The 22,847-nt window shown below is 42.4% G+C and overlaps 1 protein-coding gene across 1 annotated transcript in view; it reads left to right on the top strand.

Moving 5' to 3' along the window:
- Positions 1-22,847, top strand: part of LOC108801662 (G-protein coupled receptor 35-like) — a 76,935-nt gene that overhangs the window by 13,871 nt on the left and 40,217 nt on the right. The window contains exon 6 of the mRNA XM_018573564.1: positions 6,950-7,088. Within this exon, the coding sequence (XP_018429066.1) occupies positions 6,950-7,088 (139 nt within the window). The remainder of the gene's footprint in view (positions 1-6,949; positions 7,089-22,847) is intronic.

Raw genomic sequence — 22,847 nt, 5'->3', positions numbered from 1 at the left:
GACACAGATGTGGGAAGCCTGCAGACTGCAGGGTTCCTGGCTAGCATTAGCAGTTCATCGATTGAGTTTTACCTTTTTGCCTGAAGGTAGCTCCATTGTCTAGAGCAGGAGGATATTCCCACTCAAAAAAGTAGAAAGTGAGTTAAAATACAAATAGCAGCAGGAAGAAATCTTGAATTAAGTTTAATAAAATGCTTGCAATGTACATAACTGTCAGGGAGGATTGTTTATTTCTCAGCAAAAGTGGACTTATACTTCAATTAGTGAATGAAAGAGGGAGCTAGTATATGTGTTAATATGAATCTGTCATTGTTTAACATGGTAATAAGAATAAACCAATATGTGTTAATGGTTGAAATCTGTTTATGGTCAAGTCAACTGCTGTAGCAAGCAATGAAATGATGATGGCGAAAATATTGCAAAAATTGCAAACAGTGACACCTTGTGGTAAAATACAGTATGTCATGAAGAAACCACATACACAGTGTCAGGGCTATTCACTAATGTGTGAAGAGTTTGTAGAAGGAAGGGGAAGAGAACAATTTAGGACAACATAGCTGAACTGGAAAGTGAGCTGAGTTGGAGAATTTTTCCAAATCAGCTATTTTGCCCTAGAGTGTTCACTTCTCCTGCCTTCTCCAAACTCTTCACCCTTTAGTGACTAGACCCTTGAGAGTTCACTTGCAAGAGTCCAATAAAAAATAATTAGTAAAAAAAAAAAAGATAAGAAAATTCAGATCATAGCTAGCATAGCAAAAGTTTGGTGTAGTGAGCTCTAGGCGGAAACACTCTGTTCTCAGGGTTAATAAATCACACTACGTGTGCAGGTCATAAAATATTTTATTGATTTTCATTGGATACCATAAAGGAAACCTGTGACTAGACAAAGATTTAAGCTAGCATTTCTCCTTCTGAAAAGCTAGTGTTGTTTAGTTGTCTAGTTGTCAACACTTTGAGTCACTGACCTTGAAAAAATATAGAGATAAGGGTTTGGGACTTCTCTCATTTGCTGCATGCTTGTGTCCAATGTACCGATGCCAGGCTATGGGGTGTATTTATTTAAAAAAACATTGCAGACCCCTTCATCCTACAAGACTGAATGTACGTTCATTCTGTGGGAATGGAGGCAAAAATGAACATTATTGCAGTAGTATATGTCGTGTATTTTTGAGTGTACTGTGGAAAAATAAGGAATTATGGCCACTAGATGGCGGTGATAAGCATAGGAAAAACACTGATCAGCCATAACCTCAGGACCACCCACCTACTATTGAGTAGGTCTCCCTTTTGCCGCCAAAACAGCTCTGACCAAACTAGGCACGTACTCCACTAGACCTCTGAAGGTATGCTGTGATATCTGGCACGAAGCCATCAGTAGCAGATCCTTTAAGTCCTGTAAGTAAGGGTGGGGACATTGTATGCACTTTTAGTGATTTGACACAGGTTAGCATGCACCCTGAGCGATCTGCAACTACGCAGCCCTATATGCAACAAACTAATGCACTGTGTGTTCAGACACCTTTCAATCAGAACCAGGATTAAGCTTTTCAACAATTTGAGCTACAGTAGCTCTTCTATTGGATCGGACTAAACAGGCCAGGCTTTGCTCTCCACATGCATCAATGAGCCTTGGCCACCCATGACCCTGTCGCTGGTTCACAGGTATTCCTTCCTGGGACCACTTTTGGTAGGTTCTGACCACTGCAGACCGGGAACATCCCACAAGAGCTGCAGTTTTTGAGTTGTTTTGACCCAGTCAAAATTTGACCCTTGTCAAACTCGCACAAATCCTCATATTTTTTCTGCTTGCAACACATAAATAATCAATGTTATTAACTTCACCTCTCAGTGGCTATAATGTTATTGCTAATTGGTGTAAGTATTTGATGCAGTATGTTCTTTATATTACATTTGACCTGGAAAGAAATACCCTTCAAAAATACCCTATAGTGTGAAAAACAGCCAGTCATGGCAGCTCTCATATTAAGTAACCAGTAAAAACAATTCTTACCTTTTATCTTTGTTTCCTTTTTGGAGTGACCAGATCTCATTGCTGTCACACAGAGAATATTGCAAGTGGTCAAAGCTGTGCAACTGCCTGTCAATTCACATGGGAAGATGCACTTGTGGACCGTTGGAATCATCCTGTGAATGTTCATCCAGTGCAAATAGAAGAATGAAAGTCCTTACTATATTTCCTTTTATGTTGAATATAATGTAAAGTAATACTGCATTATGGCCACTAAATGGAGCTAAGGAGCTTGGGGAATAAATACCCACCGCCAGCGGTTAGCTAGGGTTTAGTAATGTAATACTACATTATGGCCACTAGATGGAGTTGGGAAGCATAAGAAATTGATACCCAGTGGCCAGCTAGGGTTTAGTACATTGCAGTTAGGCCTCTATAGTTAGTGTGATGGACTGAAAATTCTAAAAAAAAACAAAAAACAGATACTGTATGTGTATATATATATATATATACATTTTTTTGAGTTCTGTAAAGTGTGTTTTGTAAGCAGTCTCTAGGTGGTGCATGATGTAAAAAAAGAGAAAGAGCCAGCACATGGTGGAATAATAATTGCTCTTGCTTCTCATTATTCTACAGGTATGTAAAACTTTTTAAATAATGTAATCTTAAATAAAACTGATATGTACGAGGATCTGGAAGGGCGGGAGGCGTGTGAGCCAGTGCCATGGGCACCAATGGCTCTATTCTCGTCAAAGCCACCTCAGCAGGAGCATCGGGGGGAGAAAGGAGAAGGGGTCAGAGTTCAGAAGGGGCAGTAGCCAGTTCACCTGACCTTTTTCAAGAAGCTACCTGACCTTGTAGATGAGGCTAATGCATCCATGGTGTACATGAGACTAATGCAGGTGAGGGCGTCCAACTTCTTCTGATGCTGAAGTCTTTTGCACACTTGTGGAATGCTACTGTGTAGCAAATTGCACGCCTACCTGATGGAATGGCATGATGGATAAGTATTTGCTTGTATATCTCAACATGCAGCCCGAGGAACCTGAAGCATGATGGAGGTTCATGCTTCACTGTTGCCTGAAGATGCTCATTATTGTATCACTCTCCAGCCCTGCAGCGAACAAACTGCCTCCTTCTATAGCCAAATATTTCAAATTTTGACTCATTGGTCCAGAGCACCTCCTGCCACTTTTCTGCACCCCAGTTTTTGTGCATAGTTGAGTTGCTTAGCCTTGTTTTCATTTCAGAGGTATGACTTTTTGGTTACAATTCTTCCATGAAGATCACTTCTTGCCAGATTTCTCCGGACAGTAGATGGGTGTACCTGGGTCCCACTGTTTTCCTCCAGTTCAGCGCTGATAGCACTGCTGGACATCTTCCAATGTTGGAGGGAAGCAAGCATAATGTTTCTTTCATCTGCTGCATTAAGTTTCCTTGGCTGATCACTGCGTCTACGGTCCTCAACGTTGCCCGTTTCTCTGTGCTTTTTCAAAAGAGCTTGAACAGCACATCTTGAAACCCCAGTCTGCTTTGAAATCTTTGCCTGGGAGAGACCTTGCTGATGCAGTATAACTACCTTGTGCCCTGTTGCTGTGCTCTGTCTTGCCGTGGTGTATGCCCTGTGATATGAAACTGTCTTCTACAACCTCACCTTAGTAGCAGAGTTTGGCTGTTCCTCACCGAGTTTTAAGCCTCCTACACAGCTGTTTCTGTTTCAGTCCATGACTGTGCTTCAAACCACATATGAAATTGATCATTAGCACCGGCTTGATATATTTGGTTAATCATACACCTGACTCTAATCCTACAAAATCCCTGACTTTGTACAAGTATGCAAGTGGAAAGGTGCCCATACACCTTACAACCATCGCAAGACTTTTGTCTTGCGATGGTTGTAAGCTAATTAAAAGCTTGTACGATCTGCTCATCTTGGACAGGCAGATCGTACTTGCGATCATCGGGCTTCCGATGACCACAATGAGGGGCAGTCTTCCGATGACTGCAAACGGGCAGTGTGCGCGTGCGCACACTGGCCCGTTAAGCAGTTGTCGAACAAGCAGGCCACTAACCCACCGAGAATCGTACGATTCTCGGCGGGTTTCCAAGCCTGCTCGTTCGACGGAAGACGTGCGACCGTACAGTAGAAACGGTCGCACGCCTTCCATACACTTTGCGATTATCATACGATCGCAGGATTTTGCGCGATTATCGTACGATAATTGTGCAGTGTATGGGCACCTTTAGAATTGATGCTGGTTTAAAGCCAAAGGGTAGTCACACTTGTTTAATGGGCTATGTCTATTGGAATGGTACAATGAAAACGTCATTGTAACGTCATTCCAAAATGTAGGAAAAACTGTTCTCTATTGTTGTTAATAGCAGAACACATGCCTTTAGACACAGTAGTGTGAAGTTGAGCATCTGAAATTGTGAATAAGCACATTAATAACAGTTTATTTGTGAACATGAAAAAAATGAGAAAAACATTGTGTTAATGTTTGAAAAGTTATCAAAGTGTTATACTTACCTGTAAAAAGTGAAAGTAAAATGAGAAAGAGCCAGCACATGGCCTAATGATAACTCCTCTTGCTTCTCATTATTCTATAGTTACTGTATAGTCGCTCATTCTTCCATGTTTCAAACCAGTAACATTTGCATCCTTGTTGCTACTTATTATTTTTTTTATTTATTTATTTTGCAGCGATATCGCTCATATTTCCACGCGATATCGCTCTATGTAGCTTCTCCAATCCATTTCAATGGAGCTGTTCACATCTCGCCGCTCAATATCGCTTGTAGCTCGTCGATGTAGCGTCGCTCCTACATGACCCTTTTTTCTGCGGATTTCGAGTGATTTTGCTCCTGATTGCATACAGCCCAAAAGGAAAAAGTTGCGCGATGTTGCGCGACGTAGAGCGACAAGTCGCGCAATATCGCACATATAAAATCGCTCGGAAAATTGCGCGATTTTCATGTCGCTCAGTGGAATGGGGCCTTAGGGATATTTGTTGCATCGTGTGTTTATTACTGCCTGCAGTGTCGTTTTCTACTTACCTACTGCATTTGAGGCAAGGCCACTCACAGGTGACAAGGAGAACAACCTTTACTCTTATTCTCTTCATTGAGTTACTGAATTGTACCGCTGCCATTGAACCACTGCAATGACTATTGTGTGGCTGTGTAACCAACGCTTTACTTCAGGTCTTTTCTGTTTGTTTAATAAAGTCTATTTATTGTTAAATAGAGATAAACTGTGCTAGGAATCAAATAACACTCAAAGAGCAGGTGTGCTTAATAGGTGAGTTCCCTTTTCCTAAAGTCTATTTATTGTTAAATAGAGATAAACTGTGCTAGGAATCAAATAACACTCAAAGAGCAGGTGTGCTTAATAGGTGAGTTCCCTTTTCCTAAAGTCTATTTATTGCCATTGTTGTGTCAGGTCCAGTTACAGGGTTGGTCATCAATGGAAACCATAGACCAGCCTGACTTTTCTAGCAGCTTCATTGCTACAATACTTATCAGAATATTTAGCTTTATAAAACCAATACAAACCTTATGTTCTCGCTTTCCACTACTTTTAAAGTGTGAGTCCAGCTAAAACTTACATCAGGCAGATTTCACCCTTTAGAAAGTAAGGGAAAACCGCCAACAGCAACAAAGGCAAAAACGTTTTGGGGGACTTGTTCTTTAATGACATCCTGAACTTTTTTTGTGAAAGTTTGGTTACAGTTTTTAAAGCTTGTACTTCTTCATGTATTATCTATTATGTAAAATTAAAACATGGAGTACATTTGTTTCATCCATCTTTTAGGGCTATTATGTCAGTTTTTGCAGCTGTATCATCTATAAAAACCCCAGTTCAGATGAACCAAGAAACATTGACTGTACAAGGCTACAAAATATCTGCTTCTAAATGAATATTTGTATTCTTCAATACTATTATTTATACTTTGCAGTGCAGAAGGAGACCAAATCTGTTTACATACCATGTAAACTCCTTGTAGCTAGCATAAACTGGCCTGTCCATTGCTGTCAAATGACATTAAGAGACTGATATATGAAAGTGCAATACTTATTTATATAGAGAAAGAGCAAACTTTCCAAAGAAACAAGCACTAAACTGACTTTTCTATGGCTGAAGACCAGGCCTCTGAATGAGGCAAAGTAAGGTCCACTACCTGGTGACAGCATTCTATAAAGCCTGGGGAGATCGTCAGAGTAAAGCAAGATGTCTGCTTGTACCGCCCCCCTCCTTCCTTCGTAACATTGAAATATCTAGATTGTGTGTCAGGATTTCCATTTTTGTCTACCTATTGTCAAGTCAGAACTGTTTTTTTAGAGGTCTATATTACTAAACTTGAATCCTCTGCAGGCCTGTCACTAAAACCATGGTGATGGCTGTGGTACACTTTGTGCATCACTATTGAAGCTGCTGATCAGGGCCATCCTTATAATGAGGCAGCCTGTCATCGCCTTTCCGGCCAGAGCATCCCAGGTTACTAAAAACGGGCGTGGAGATGGGTAAGGGCCATACACATCTCCCCTCCCAGCTTTTAGCAACCTCGGATGCTCTGGCCGGCATCCCGCTCAGCTCCTGGCAACCAGTGACATCACTGTCTGCCAGGAGTTGAGCAGGATATTGTGGCTGGATTTCTGCCCAGCTCTTGGCAACCAGTGATGTCAGTGAGATGGGTGGGATGGTGGCCAGAGCTAGGCAGTGCACCACTAGGACCCCCAGCCAGAGCGCCCTCTCCACCCCCCTCTCAAACATGACCACCAGCACACACCCCTCCCTTCCCCTCTCACCCTCAGGCAGCAATTTTCCCAATTAACCCCAGTCTCAGACTTATTGATTACTAAATGTTCCCAGGTATGAACATGAAGGACAATTTTCTAGAGAAAACTGGACATAGAGATAGCTGACTTTATGTTTCTTCTTTCTCATCAGTAAAAATACTTATACTGTATACTTCTCAGGAAAAGGATGATTTTCGGACAGATGCTAGGTAATTATGGTGGATCCAGACTGGATGTCACAGACGCACCTCGCTGCTCTCACTCCGTCTGCCTCAGCGTGTCTTCCGGGTCCAGCAGCGTCCCGTGTCAGCAGCCGCTGGTAGCTCCTCCCCCCGCTTGTCTCATTCCCCAATAAAAGGCAGCTGGATCCTCCCCCCCCCCCCCCCCCAGCGGTCTCTAATGTTGCAGTAGCGTGCTGGACTTTCCTGAGACCCTGCAGAGCACACCATAGATTCAGTATAGCCCACCTGAGACTCTCTATGGTGGGCTCTGCAGGGTCCCAGGTGGGCTGGTCTGGTCGTCGGGATGCAGCCTCGGTACAGTTGATACCCATGTAAGAGGCCCCCCAGACCTCTCACATGGGTACCGGTTATACCCCTCTGATGGCGTGTTCTATCAAAGGTTGTGACCGGTGACGTGGTCGCTCGTTGTAACGTAATCCCGCCCAGTTTTTCGGTGGTGGAATGTGTGACCACCAATAGGTGAAGCATTCCAGCGCTTTCCCAGCTGTTCCCGGGCAGCTCGGCATCGCAAATCGCATGTGCAGGAGAACCGATCTGCCCTGAAACAGCTGATCGGTCCTGAAATGTCACTTCTATCCGACTTTGTGAGTGCCGTGGAATGTGAGATCGCAGTCAGAGAGAAGTGACATTTCAGGACCGATCAGCTGTTTCAGGGCAGATCGGTTCTCCTGCACATGCGATTTGTGATGCCTGTAACAGCGGAGAAAGCGTTGGAATTCTTCACCTACTTCACCTATTCCACCTAATCCTGTTCATACCTACCTACCACTCCCCTCATTTAGGGCTGTGGGGAAGCCTACACAAAAACTACAATAATCATCAGACACCACTTCAAGGATTGGTGGGGGGGGGGGAGAGAATATATAGGAGAGAACGAGGAGAGACAGCCAGGAGAGAGAGCGAAGAGAAATAGTCAGGGAAGAGTGTGGGGAGAGACAGCCAGGAGAGAGAGAGAGAGGAGAGAGCCAGGAGAGAAAGCAAGGAGAGTCAGCCAGGAGAGAGAGAGAGAGGCAAGACAGCCAGGAGAGAGAGCAATGAGAGTCAGCCAGGGGAGAGAGCAAGGAGAGACACCTGGGAGAGAGAGCCAGGAGGATGAGCGTGGAGAGATAGCCAGGAAAGAGAGTGAGGAGAGGCCTACAGGAGAGAGAGAGAGAGAGAGAGAGAGAGAGAGAGAGGGGAGAGAGTGATGAGAGACAGCCAGGACAGAGAGAGAGGAGAGACAGCCAGGAGAGAGAGTGAAGAGAGATAGCAATAATTTTGTGTCCCTGATTCAGGGCTGTACACTGCAAAACGTGGTAAATAAGACAAAGCACAAAATGTCTGAAAAAGTCACAAATTGCTGAGATCCATGTTTTTTTGGAATGAGGGACATTAGGGGCGAAAAAAAAAGAAAAAAAAAACAAGACTCACACTGGTTCCTCCTGCACTACCCACAATCATGGCTCTGAGTGTATCAATTTAGCATTGTACTTGCAGTAGATTGTAGTGTATGTGTAAGATGGGCAGAGAGAGAGAGAGAGATTGGAAAGGTTGTACGAACCGTCAGAGCCCAGTCACAGAGGAGTTCTACACTTGTACTGAAGCACAGCTGCATATCAGCAGGAACACCAAGACCCCTTCGTTGCTCCTGTCCATTTGAGATAGGTCAGTGAGGGAGGCACCAGGGTGGTCCAAAGAACATGCCCTAGATAAGCAGTGGCTCAGTGGTGGGCAGGAGAAGGGGGAAGAGGTGGATTAAAGAATAGAGTAAGTTCTGTGTGGTAGCCATCGAGGTGGTAATATTCACTGGTAGTCTAAAAGAAAAAAACAAGATGGAGCAGTGGCTCAGTGGTCGGCAGGAGCAGGGGGCAGAGGTGGATTAAAGAACAGAGAAAGCTCAGTGTGGGAGGAATCAAGGTGGCAATGTTCACTGGTAGTCCAAAGAACTAACACTAGGTGGAGCAGTGGCTCTATTGTAGGCTTGGAAAAGTCAATACCCTCTTGTTCTCGTCCATATAGCACAGAAGAGATGGATTACAAAAGTATCTGCATTTCTTAATATATTTCTTCAGGTTAAAGAGTTCCTGCTTATTGTTTAAATCGTTGTACTTACTCATGTGGATGTGGGTGCCCTTTCTGTATTGTGCAAAGCATCATTTCTTATCGACACAACTTACTTTTATTCAGTCTTCAGGAATTTGCAAGATCACTGAACATTCTAGTGATAAATATTGTCTTCCCTTTTAACTGCTAGCTGCACTTTTTACTTGACTGTTCACAACAGTAGTAAAAGTAGGAAAGCAAAATTAGACATGTTTAACCTTAAAGAGAACCTGTGCTTTTTCCATGCTGTCTCCACCATCTTTTGCATTCTGGAGCAAAGAGAGGAGGCCCTGTTAACCTTGCAATTTAACAATTACATAAAGCTGAGCAATCTCTACCCACTCCAATGCGATAGCACTAGCATTGGGAGGATGGCAAGTGAGTCACATGGTGCCCCCATACCTCCCAACTGTCCCGTATTTGGAACCAAATCCCTCTGTCCCTCTTTCCTCCTCAGTTGTCCCTCTATGTGGTCGATATAATTATAGCTATAAAAATGGATTATTTTAACCTACGAAAATGTTTTTCTGCACTAAAACCTCTATCCTATATCTTAATTATTGATGTCCCGATACCGATACCAACATCGGTATCAGGGCCAATACAGGGCATTTTCATGAGTGCTTGTTCTCGTGAAAATGCCCCGATATGTAGCGCTGATGCTTCAAATTTCATAATAGGTTCTGGCTGCTTGTACAAGTGACCCGCCTGGATCACTTGTATAGCAGCCTGCTCATCTGTCCCCCCCGCTGGCCCCTCCCCTCCAATTTTCACCCCTCCCCTCCAAGCCCCGTCCCACCATGGTTCGCCCCCTCTCTGGCTTTTGGGCTCCACTGCTCTTCTGGGGGGCCTGGGACCCCGACAAAGCAGTTCAGGATGGAGAATGGGGATCAGTGACACAGGAGCACTGTATTCACATCGCTTCCTGTGTCAGCTGTCACAACAGAGCTATACACAGGATAGAGCACAATGCTGTGCTGTATCTTCTGTATTGGAAGGCAGGCTCATAAAGAGAGCCTGTCACCTCTGAATGATATCTCACAGGGGTTTATTATCCCCTGTGTGATATCAATAAATTTAAGTGAAAAAGTGGCAAAAAATACAATCAAATAAAAATTAAAAAAGTTCTAAAAGGTTAAAAAAAGATTAAGAATGTTTTTAAAAATACAAAAAAATACTAAATTAAATAAAAATTTAAAAAAGTGATAAAAAGGTTCAAAAAAAAGTGATAAAAAGGTAAAAATAAAAACAAAATAATACAAAACAATAATAAAGTAAAAATTAAAGTTCTAAAAAGGTAACAAATAATAAAATAAATGCAAATTAAAATAAAAACCAACCCTGCCCTCCTCCCCCCCCGCCATCTGCGTGCGAATAAACGCATGCATCAGGCATTGTGTGTGCGCACACTGAGTTCTGTTTGCAGCCCTGCGCTATGGATTTTGAATTTCACTTGGAAATTGCGAGGACTCGTTGGTCAATGCAGTCAGGTGACAGCACTGACCAATGAGAAGCGCTTCTTAGCGTGCTCAAATACGGTTTTGGTTAAAATTACTTTTTGTATCAGGACAAGTATAGTCATGAATTGCGTTACAGTTCTTCATAATTATAAAGAAACTGCCCTACAATCATTAGTCTGTATTGTTTTAGAAAAAATGTCACATGTCCCTTTAAGAAAAAGTATCAGTAATTGGTATCGGTGAGTACCTGATGGAAAGTACTTGTACTTGGTCTTGAAAAAATGTAGGGCAAAATCAGGACATCCCTAATCTTAATTATCTTATTTGCTATTTTGAAAAGCTAGTATAAAGGGAAAGTAAAGCAAAAAACAGTTCTGGGTCTAACCAATCATTTTTGGCATATACATTCTTAATGGTCCACATAACTGGGGACGTGGCGGGGGTGCATCCAAGATATACATACATTGTAATGGAAGGTGTCCCTCTTTCTCATCTCAGAAAGTTAGGGTGTAGGCCTGTCCCATAAATGAAAGTACTGTATATCTTTTATTTACTTCTGGCAGCCAAATGGAGAGGTGGGTAAGGGGTGGGGGTGAAGGGGAAGTGAGAATTAGCTGTTGGTTCCCTGCATGAGCAAGCACAGATTCTCTTTAAAGTGACACTAAACTTAGGTGTTAAATCCTAAAAATGCATTCAAATACCTTAACTGTTAACATAAATGTAGCTTATTTGTGCATCACTGAAAAGACAGCACAATGTTTGTCAGGAAAGCAGCGCAGGCACAAACTCATGTAGAAGATAATGGGCAAACATGCTGTGATGGGTGGTCATGCACACAAATGAGCACATAAACATGCGCGCATGGACTGTGCCAATGAACACGTACAGGCATGCTCATTGGCGCCTGTCTGCCTATTTAAACTCACATAGAATCTGAACTCATTGCTGACTGGTCTTCAGCTTGTTCCTGTGCTCCTGTGACCCGACCTGCTACTCTGCTTCTCGAAACAGAAAGAAATGCAAAAAAAGGAACGTTACAACCTGACACAATAGCTGGTAATGGGAACTGGATTAGTAGCTAATTGTAGCTAAATAATAACTCTGGTGAGAAAGCTTAAATTAAAATGTCGCAAGTGTTCTGATCAAAACACTTGTACTATACAGGACACCTCTGCCTGTTTCAGGCGCTTGCACACCTACCACTGGCACTTCAAGTTTCCACCATCCACTTTAATATTATTCATTGGTAGTGTGCTTGACATATCCTAATTCTTCTTTCTGTTTCCTGAAAGGCAATCTTGCCTTATGTCCTTGACTCCGCTTCTGCTTAAAGAAGAACTATGGGGTTAGGGCGTTTCTCCATTGTTCTCCTAAGGGTAACGGGAGGACACAAACTAGCGTCCTCCTGTCACCCTAAGCTCAGTATACCGCGAGCTACAGCTCGCGGTATACTGAGGCGCCGCAGCTGAAGCGGATCCCGACAATTATGTCTGGATCCGCCCAGCTGCGTGAGTTACATCTGGCTCTGCCTATCTAGAGGCAGAGCCAGCTGTACCCGCCCCCTCCCCCGTCCGTTCCGCCAGTCAGCGCTGGAGGATCAGGGAGGGGGGAATCCAGTCCCTCCCCTCTCACTGCTCTCTGTGTGACAGGATCGAAAAGTGAGCGAACGCCGGTATGTGTTCGCTCACTTCCCGATCTACTGAGCCGACCTGTGACAGTTTCATTGTCACAGGTCAACATAGAACTATGAGGATGAGTGAAAAGCACTCACCTCATAATTCTCCTTTAATGATTTGGTAGCTCGCTTCTTCATCTCGGTGCTTGACTTTGGCTTGTGACCACGACTCTGATCTTGTCTCACAATTTGGCAATGCTTCATCCAGACATTACCAACCATTGGCCTGTGTTCCTGACCTTATTTTCTCTGCCTGTTCTGGTGCTCTACTATGTTCAGTGGACCAGCCAGATGCAGCTGCCATAACCTGGTCTGCGCACTCAAACGTTGGCACATACTTCTTTAGATCTGCATCCAAGGCACGCATGCACTCCTGCATCTTTACTCTGACTGTAACCACCTTCACAGAAGTTGGACAAGGTTTGCAAGGGTTGTCCACTGACAATCACTCAGTTGTAGATCTTCAAATCATCTCTGAATTGGTGCTGACACTGTCCTTCCTTCTGGAGGGTGGCTACTTTTATTCCCCATGCTCCCTGTGTGAGTTGTAAAGTAGCCACCGCTCCAAGTTCGCTCCCATGATGGACTACAATCTAAATACAACTTAGTAAACTGAGCGTGATATTGTAGTCTATCCCGGGAGTGAGCTTGGAGCGGTGGCTACTTTACAACACACACAGAGACCACAAGGAACAAAAGTAGCCACCCTCCAGAAGGAAGGACAGTGTCAGTATGAATTCAGGAATGATTTGAGGATCTACAACCGAGTAATGCAAAAATCAACTACTTTTTGGTAATAGTTAAGGTACTTGAATGCATTAGATGAAAATCAAATACAGAAATGTATTAATATCAGGGCATCCAGATAGCAGGTATTGCAATCAGTTTATACTGAATGTGAAAAGAAAAAAAAACAAGTCCGGCCTGTTTTTCAGGGAAGGGGCCCCAATAGACCTGAGGAATCAAATTGGGTCTGGTAATCAGAAGAAGCAAAGGATGAGGTCTGGACAATTGTAGTTTGCCAGGGATCATTTGTACATGGCCCTGATCCAAATTGAAACTAGTAGGTGGTCTGCAAACAAAACAATTTCTCATCCAATTTAGGTTTCACAAACTTGCACAACAAATGGTTAATTCCATGTACAAAAGAGGTACATCAATAAGACACATTATCAGTGAACGTTAGTGGTGGACAGTATGAAATCTGCTTCAAGTATAGCTATTCTTTAATTTCGTTTACATTGTTACCCCCTCCCTGCACCCCCCACAAAGACTTATACCAACTTGTCCACACTAGATACATGCTGTGCAACCCACGGGAAGATGCACAAGGGCTGCTGCAAGCTCTGCTGGCCAGTCGCTCGCTCCTTCTATGAATGTGCAGGAATTCTCCCCTTCAATCTTATGGAGAGATCATTTATTATGCGTTCCAACAATACACAGCTTCACTATAGCATATACATTTGTTTGCACACGTGTAGAAGAAGCAAGGGACTCCTTGTACTCCAATTTCATTCAGAATTGTTGGTTTGCTTTTGTATAGATTAATTACTGCAAACTCTATTCTTTTTATTTGTATTGTTGATTTTTTTGAGCAAGTATTGTACCAGTTAGTGAGCAGTTAGCACTCTTATGACTACATACGCAATAGCAGCTTCATCATTTCCTCTGAAAAACTGTGAAATGATGTGTTTGCAGTTGAAGGCTGGTGCAGGTAGTTTTCTTTTTTTCTCATAGGAAAAGTTCAGTTTTGACTCACTTACACTTCATTTTAAGCTATACTGTATTTGTAAAGTGGCACATTTTACTTCCTTAGCATGTTTTCAGTTGTATTTCATAATAGTAAGGTTATTTTCTAGGAACATAAAAAAATGAGGCAATAGCGTGTCTTTAGAGACCAAAGGAAATTGCAGAAACCTTTTGAAAAAATCTCACAAGACTCAGACAATGTATCAGCTAGCTAGCAGACAAATTAAATTTTTTATAACGTTAGACAGTGACTCCATCCAAAATATATTTTTTCCCTTTAGCCCTCATTCACAAGAGAAAAAGCAGGCACGTACAGTTCCGTGTTGTGTGCACGGCAGTATCGGGCAGCTCCCTCGAAGGACAGGTGCTACGTGTGATTAGTACGCAGCCCCTGTCTTTCTCTATGGGAGTACGCGGCCGTACGCCGCCCTACGCTCACCCGCCCTGCACGCCCGTGGGGCTGCGGGTGCCCATACTCATACGCTGACAGGATGGATCCTGTCTGCGTCCGAGCCAGGACACCCGCACTCGTATGGACCTGCACTTGGGGTGAGCATAGGGCGGTGTACGGCCGCGTACTCCCATAGAGAAGGACAGGGGCTGCGTACTAATCGCACGCAGCACCTGTCCTTCCCGGGGGCACGCAGCGCGGAACTGTATGTGCCGGCTTTTTCTTGTGTGAATGAGGCCTTTGGGTATAGTGGGGCACAGTCTGATGCACTGTGTCTTTGTTGCAGTCCTGGATAACAGTTCGCTTTGCATGGCAATCGATCAGCATCTCTCTTTCATTTTCAAACCTTAACTGAACAAACTAAATAGAGAAGCTTATGGGTTGCCCATGGGCAACTGCTCCAGATTGTATCTGCTCCAGTTTTGATCAATTCCACCCAGTGTCTACAAAAAAAACCCCCAGTGATCCTCGGTCTTGCTTGGCTGCTAGACCGGTCCTCGCAGCCTCTTCTCCCTTAGGCACCGGCAGTCTAAGGAGCCATAATGCTGCTGCATTAGACATGAGGACATTGAGGGACAGTCCAGAATGGAGGGGGAGAGAGGTAAGCGCTCACCACCGCAGGACCGGGGATCAGATGAGTATTTTTTCTTTATTTTAGCCCCTAGACCAAAACGAGCAGTTAACCCTTGCAGTGTGGGGCAGCCCCGCTGCAAGGGTTGATTTTTATCTTTTATCCCAGGTAGAATAATTTCCCATCACTACTAGCATGACCATGGCAGGCAATTCTTATTAGAGTTCTCTATATACAGTATTTCTACTAAGTACCCCCTACATATTACAGAATGCAGTGGAATTCCTCTGTTGGATTCTCAAAATGGATAGCACAAGTAGCTAGGCTTTCAGGCCAAAGTCCTGGCCTGTCATGGCAATGCCAGGGTGGGAGGGGGTCCCTTTGGCTGGGTTTAGGACTGCATTGAAGACCTGAATAGGGAACAAACCCTGTCTAGTATGTGCTTTGAACAGTACTGGGGTTGATTTACTTGTGAATGAGGTGAGACAAAGTCAGACATCTCAACTCTCCCAAATGTTCCGGGAGTCTCCCACTTAAGATAGCAGCTCCCGGGCACCTGAGAGAGAAACATTTTATTCCAGAAAGGTTTATTCTGCTCTATCTAGCAGAGTAAATCTTTCCCTCTTATCTGTGTTTTTTTTTTTTACAATGGTGCCACCGTTGTCAGAGTAAAAAAAAAACAACAGACTGCACGGGAATGAATTGCTAGGCTGTTATTGGCTTTTTCAATTTGCAATAACCAATAGCAGGCTGGCTATTGCATCCGCCCACTCCTGCTGTCAATCAGCAGACATGGACCTGAAGTTCTCCTTGGCTATTGGCTATTGCAAATTAAAATAGCAAATAACAGCTTAGCTATTCATTCCCATTCCTTTCTTTTTTATTATTCTGACGGCAGTAGCTGTCAGAATACAAAAAAATAGCAGATAGAACGGGAAGCATTGGCTCCCCTGCTATCATTTCATCATTTCAATTTGTTTTGCAAGACATATCCAGAATTAATTTACCTTCAATACCAAGACATCAGTCCCATTGCTTTTAATTGGCTATCCTTTGCAAAGTTAATTTTCACTTTGTTTCAACTCATATGCAACGCTAAGTGAAAAATTCCTTCAGTAAATCAACCCCAGCATCTTGGAACGAGTTTGTAAACGGCACGTGCAAGTAGTGTTTTTTTGTGCCACATCCTTTTCTTTGCAACCCTCAGTGGTTTAATGGTTTAGTAGTAACTGAAAGAGGGCCCATCTGTTCTCCAGGTGCTTACAGGTTTATTTACTAAAGGGTGAAGAGTTTGGAGAAGGCAGGAGAAGTGAACAATCTAGGGCAACATAGCTGAACTGGAAAGTGAGCTGAATTGGAGAAATTTTCCAAATCAATTATTTTGTCCTCGATTGTTCACTTCTCCTGCCTTCTCCAAACTCTTCACCCTTTTGTGAATAACCCTGTTAATACTTCAAGAAATTATGTATGGTCCCTTGGTGATAATTAACAATGAGCTGTAATCTTTTTCTAAAATCACATCGGTGCAGCCCTCAATAGATATAATGTTGTCCCCTTCATGATTTATCCAACTCATTTTTTTCGCCCACTGACTCTAAGTTTTTTTACTACTTTCTGCGTTATTTTTATCTATGATTAAATTATCAACGTTTAGTTTAAGTAATTTTATTTTTATACCCTCCCCCCCACTTTCTAGTTTAAAAGCTCCTCCAGTCTTCTCCAGTTAAAGCTTAAAAATGCTTTCAAATACCTTAACTATTAGAAAAACAATATTTTATGTGTGTATCACTCAGCTGTAGATCCTCAAATCATCTCTGAATTGGTGCTAACACTGTCCTTACTTCTGGTGGCTACTTTTGTTCCCCATGGTCCCTGTGTGTGTTATAAAGTAGTGACCGCTCCTAGCTCACTCCGGTGATGGACTACAATCTCAATACAAATTAGTAAACTAAACATGAGATTGTAGTCCATCAAGGGAGTTAGCTTGGAGCGGTGACTACTTTACAACACACACAGGGACCAAGGGGAACAAAAGTAGCCACCCTCCAGAAGGAAGGACAGTGTCAGCACCAATTCAGAGATGATTTGAGGACCCAAAAATAAGCTTAATTTGTGTTAATAGTTAAGGTACATAAATGCATTTTTAGGATTTAACTACTGAGTTTAGTGTCACTTTAAGTTTAACATGTCTGGTTTATATGTTGTGTTGGGTTTGTATGGGTTTCCTGTAGATGTTCTGCCAAACACATTAAATTAGCTTTTGACATATCTAGCTTAGAGCATGAGTATGTTTACGTGGGTTGCTCTGGTTTGCCCTCAGAAAAAACGTTGATTGGCATTGGAATTCATTGGTCATAGTCCTCCATGGAACAAAAGCCTGATAATCTACTTCTGCATTAGTATCTTGTTAATTAGATATACAGAATGCAAATTTAAAAAATGCTAAATAGGTAAAGAAAGGGTGTTCAGCCAGCGGCACTGGAGTGGAGGTGCAGAAAACCAGCTCAAGAATTACAGATTTTGTTATCAGTGGTGTATTTTGGTTTTGTGCTGCCCTAGGCAAGACTAAACTCACCTTCTAAACTTAGTAGATATTAATACTAAAGCTGAATCTCCTAGGCCCGAATGGCATTCGGGATCCGAATTTCCGAATTGCATTTGGGAGCTCCGGAATGTCATTCGGATTGGGGAGCCTCAGCTTTAGCAATATATGTATATGGCCCCCAGACCCGAATGGCATTCGGCAGCTCCCAAATGCAATTTGGAAATTCGGATCCCAAATGACATTCAGGTCTAGGTGCCTCAGTTTTAGTTTTATATGTATAGCATATGCTGTACATGGCCCCCATGTTGCCGTAACGAAAATTTGTGTTCAGACCTATTTGGATGCATTAAACCGAAAAACACATCCGATTGGTCAGAAAAGTCACATGTCTGATTCAGATCGTATTTGAATGAAATTTGGACGGGATCCGAAAGTCAGAAACGGAAATTCGGATTCGGATGCATTGTCTAAAACCTACTTTATATTTATTACATGTTCTCATTTACATTGCATTACCTAAAAATTGCTGCTTACATTTTTAAGAGCTTTTTACTTGCTAAAAAATACCGCCTAGCTTCCCCCCTGTGTTATGTTTACTCTTATTAACCCCGTTTGTACTGTCCTGGCAGATCTCATTATTCTTCTCCCACCTCTGTCCCTCCTAAACAGGTTATACCCCTCTATATTAGTAGCCCAGTCATGCGTGCTGTCCAGCCAGGTTTCCGCTATACCCACTATGTCGAAGTCCTCTTCAATTAACCTAATTTCAAGCTCCTCTATTTTATTTGCCAGACTTCTAGCGTTGGTGTACATACATTTAATTCCTCTCTTTTTGTGGGACAAAAGTTTACTACCTTGTTGTTCCCCACTATTTTTATTGTTATTATTCTGCCTTGATTTCGGTCGTCCGTTGTTAGTTATACTTACATGTGCCAACGGATTTCCTATATTGACTGGAGTGAGCCCACTATTATTAACTCCTTTTTTACTACTTTCTGCGTTATTTTTATCTATGATTAAATTATCAACGTTTAGTTTAAGTAATTTTATTTTTATACCCTCCCCCCCACTTTCTAGTTTAAAAGCTCCTCCAGTCTTCTCCAGTTAAAGCTTAAAAATGCTTTCAAATACCTTAACTATTAGAAAAACAATATTTTATGTGTGTATCACTCAGCTGTAGATCCTCAAATCATCTCTGAATTGGTGCTAACACTGTCCTTACTTCTGGTGGCTACTTTTGTTCCCCATGGTCCCTGTGTGTGTTATAAAGTAGTGACCGCTCCTAGCTCACTCCGGTGATGGACTACAATCTCAATACAAATTAGTAAACTAAACATGAGATTGTAGTCCATCAAGGGAGTTAGCTTGGAGCGGTGACTACTTTACAACACACACAGGGACCAAGGGGAACAAAAGTAGCCACCCTCCAGAAGGAAGGACAGTGTCAGCACCAATTCAGAGATGATTTGAGGACCCAAAAATAAGCTTAATTTGTGTTAATAGTTAAGGTACATAAATGCATTTTTAGGATTTAACTACTGAGTTTAGTGTCACTTTAAGTTTAACATGTCTGGTTTATATGTTGTGTTGGGTTTGTATGGGTTTCCTGTAGATGTTCTGCCAAACACATTAAATTAGCTTTTGACATATCTAGCTTAGAGCATGAGTATGTTTACGTGGGTTGCTCTGGTTTGCCCTCAGAAAAAACGTTGATTGGCATTGGAATTCATTGGTCATAGTCCTCCATGGAACAAAAGCCTGATAATCTACTTCTGCATTAGTATCTTGTTAATTAGATATACAGAATGCAAATTTAAAAAATGCTAAATAGGTAAAGAAAGGGTGTTCAGCCAGCGGCACTGGAGTGGAGGTGCAGAAAACCAGCTCAAGAATTACAGATTTTGTTATCAGTGGTGTATTTTGGTTTTGTGCTGCCCTAGGCAAGACTAAACTCACCTTCTAAACTTAGTAGATATTAATACTAAAGCTGAATCTCCTAGGCCCGAATGGCATTCGGGATCCGAATTTCCGAATTGCATTTGGGAGCTCCGGAATGTCATTCGGATTGGGGAGCCTCAGCTTTAGCAATATATGTATATGGCCCCCAGACCCGAATGGCATTCGGCAGCTCCCAAATGCAATTTGGAAATTCGGATCCCAAATGACATTCAGGTCTAGGTGCCTCAGTTTTAGTTTTATATGTATAGCATATGCTGTACATGGCCCCCATGTTGCCGTAACGAAAATTTGTGTTCAGACCTATTTGGATGCATTAAACCGAAAAACACATCCGATTGGTCAGAAAAGTCACATGTCTGATTCAGATCGTATTTGAATGAAATTTGGACGGGATCCGAAAGTCAGAAACGGAAATTCGGATTCGGATGCATTGTCTAAAACCTACTTTATATTTATTACATGTTCTCATTTACATTGCATTACCTAAAAATTGCTGCTTACATTTTTAAGAGCTTTTTACTTGCTAAAAAATACCGCCTAGCTTCCCCCCTGTGTTATGTTTACTCTTATTAACCCCGTTTGTACTGTCCTGGCAGATCTCATTATCAGTGGCAAACTAGATCTGAACACTATCTGTCCTAACAAAGGGTTAAAGACCTAGATGCATTGTATAGTAATAAGAGGAAGTTCAGTTTGTCCCTCTACTTCTGCTTTATACTGCTCATAGTAGCCTGCAATCTGCACAAAGACCTTCACCAAAGAAACATATGAAAAGGTAAGAAATATTATATATACAAGATATATATCGAGTATGAGTACCGATATTTATCTTTCGGTACACGCCGATACCGAATACAGATACCGATACTTCTGGGAGAATGGAGCCAGCTTCCTGGCCAATCAGGAAGCCGGTCATTACCTGCCGTCCAGCTTTCTGATTGGCTGGGAAGCTGGCTCCATGCTGTTTGACCGGCTGAGTGCTGATTGGGAAGACAGCATGGAGCTTGCTTCACGGCACATCAGGAAGCCGGGCGGTTGGTCATTACCTGTCACCCTGCTTGCTGAATGGCCCGGGAAGCCGGCTCCATGTTCCCTCGTGGCACTGCTGGTCAGAGGAAATCTCCCTCTGTCTGGAAGTTCTGGTATCGGGGTAAGTATCGGAGCATTTGGGCGAGTACGAGTACAAATACTCGCCCAAATACTCGGTATTGGCACCGATACTAGTATTGGTATCGGTGCATCTCTATTAGATATGATGTCAAAAGTGGAACTACACTATAAGGTGACATTTTTTTAACACTATAGCAGATTTCTGCCCGTGGAATCAGAATAAAGCTGCAGCATGCAGTATCTCTTGAAAATACAGAGCAGCTGTTTACATGGGTGTCCACAGGCAAAAACATGTATTTGTTTATTAAGTGTAGTAAAAAAAAAATTGATGTGAATAGAAGGCAAGTATTGCTGACCTTCATGTAGGAGAGAGTTATATAAATGAAAGTGAGAAAAAAATAATAGTGATATTTTACAGGACGGAAACATTTCTTGTACTTTGGATATAAGAGAGTAAAACATTTCTTGTAACATGCTGGCACATGAAACATTCCCTGCTGTACTGCCATGAATTACATTGTTATTACACCATTTCCGTGTTTGTTAGGAAAGCCATAGTCCAAGAAGTGAGAGCTCAACGTTGTGTGCTAAGTGAAGGGGGGAAGGAGTGCCACAATAACTTTGCCTTCCAGTTTTATTCACAGCGGCGGGTGAAAATGACTCTGTAAATTGTAAACTGACACTTCTGATGACTTTACATCTGACTGCAGAGAAATCCCAGGAATTCCGCTGGCACAGACAACCGCAAATGTATGAGTACATCTCTTCCAGGAAAATAAAGAAAGACTACTATACAAAATATTCAGATACTTGCCCAGAAAAACTGCCAGACCTCACATTCCAAGAAACACTCCTAATGGATCAAACCTTTATACAACAGAGTACTGAGATCAGGTAAGAGAATCATGCGAACGTTGTGTGTTAAGAATGGTGGTTATGGACAGCAAATAACAGATGGATAAAATGGTAGATGAGTCTCTGCGTTGTGCTGTCATCAACTCCTTTTAGTATGGTATATATTTTTAATCCTTTCTCTTTTGTGCTTTTTGCACATGTGTTAAAAAAGAACTCCGGGCAGAATAAAAATGAACCCTTGCAGTAGGGCTAACCCCATACTGCAAGGTTTAAGTGCTTGTTTTGGTCTAAGGTCTAAAATAAAAAAAATATATAATGACCCAATCCTAGCTGCTAGACTGGTCCTTGCAGACTCTTCTCCCCCGGGTTCCAGTGGTCTAATAACCCGTGAGTCATCACATCTAATACAGTGTATTTGATGTGAGGATGCTGAGGGATATTCTGCTGCTCAAGCGGAGGGGGGTGGGTAGGTGAGTGGTATCTGCCTCTGGATAAAGGATTGGATGAGTATATCTTATTTATTCGGTCAGCTCGAGAAAAACAAGCCGTTAAACCTTGCACTGAGGAGGTAGCCCCACTGCAAGGGTTAATGTTAATTCTGCCTGAATTTCTTCTTTAAAATGCACATTTTAGGCCTAAAGATTACTTAAACCCCCCAGAATTATATATTTCCTGAAAGCAGAGACTCTGTAGAATAAAATGGTGGCAGTTGCATTTTTTTTGTGTGGCATGATATTAGTGCAGCTGTTTATTATAACACAAATTCAGTAAAAAGAACACCTAAGTCAATATCAATGCACATAAACATAATATATTACATGACTTGCCCCTCCTACTAGATTGTAAGCTCTCACGAGCAGGGCCCTCCCAACCAGGGCCGGATTTACTCTTTCTGCTGACCCAAGGCCAGGTTCCTTAATGTGCCCCCCTCCCCGCCAAATTTCCCCCTGATGGCGGGGCGGCAGGGTTGGTTTTAATTTTTTTTTTTTTTTATTGTATTAACACTTACGTACAGAATGAGCAGCGGCTTCCCTGCTCTACATTTAGCTCTGCTTGTCCAAAGCAGATTTTGTCTGCTCCATTTTTGATAAATCCCCCACTGTATACAGAGATAGAGACTGATGTGAATGTGCAGTATATAAAGTGTTGCATAACTTGGCAGCGCTATATAAATACCAATAATAAATAAATCATTATTTACACTAAGCATAGCTTTTTCATATGCTTATCTAAAAAAAATGAACAGTTCCCCTTTCAAGGACGAGTCATTTTTTTTCTCTTTAACCGCTTGCCGCCTGTTGTGAAAACACGGATGGACGCCAAATTTACATTGGCGGGTTGCCGTAAATAGACAGCTTTTTTTTTTTGCTAGCCCCCTA

The sequence above is a fragment of the Nanorana parkeri genome, unplaced genomic scaffold (assembly GCF_000935625.1).
Source record: "Nanorana parkeri isolate BGI_ZX_2015 unplaced genomic scaffold, ASM93562v1 scaffold2428, whole genome shotgun sequence".
Classification (NCBI taxonomy): Eukaryota; Metazoa; Chordata; class Amphibia; order Anura; family Dicroglossidae; genus Nanorana; species Nanorana parkeri.
The sequence above is the reverse complement of the archived record's forward strand: the minus strand, read 5'-3'. Positions and strand labels throughout refer to the sequence as shown.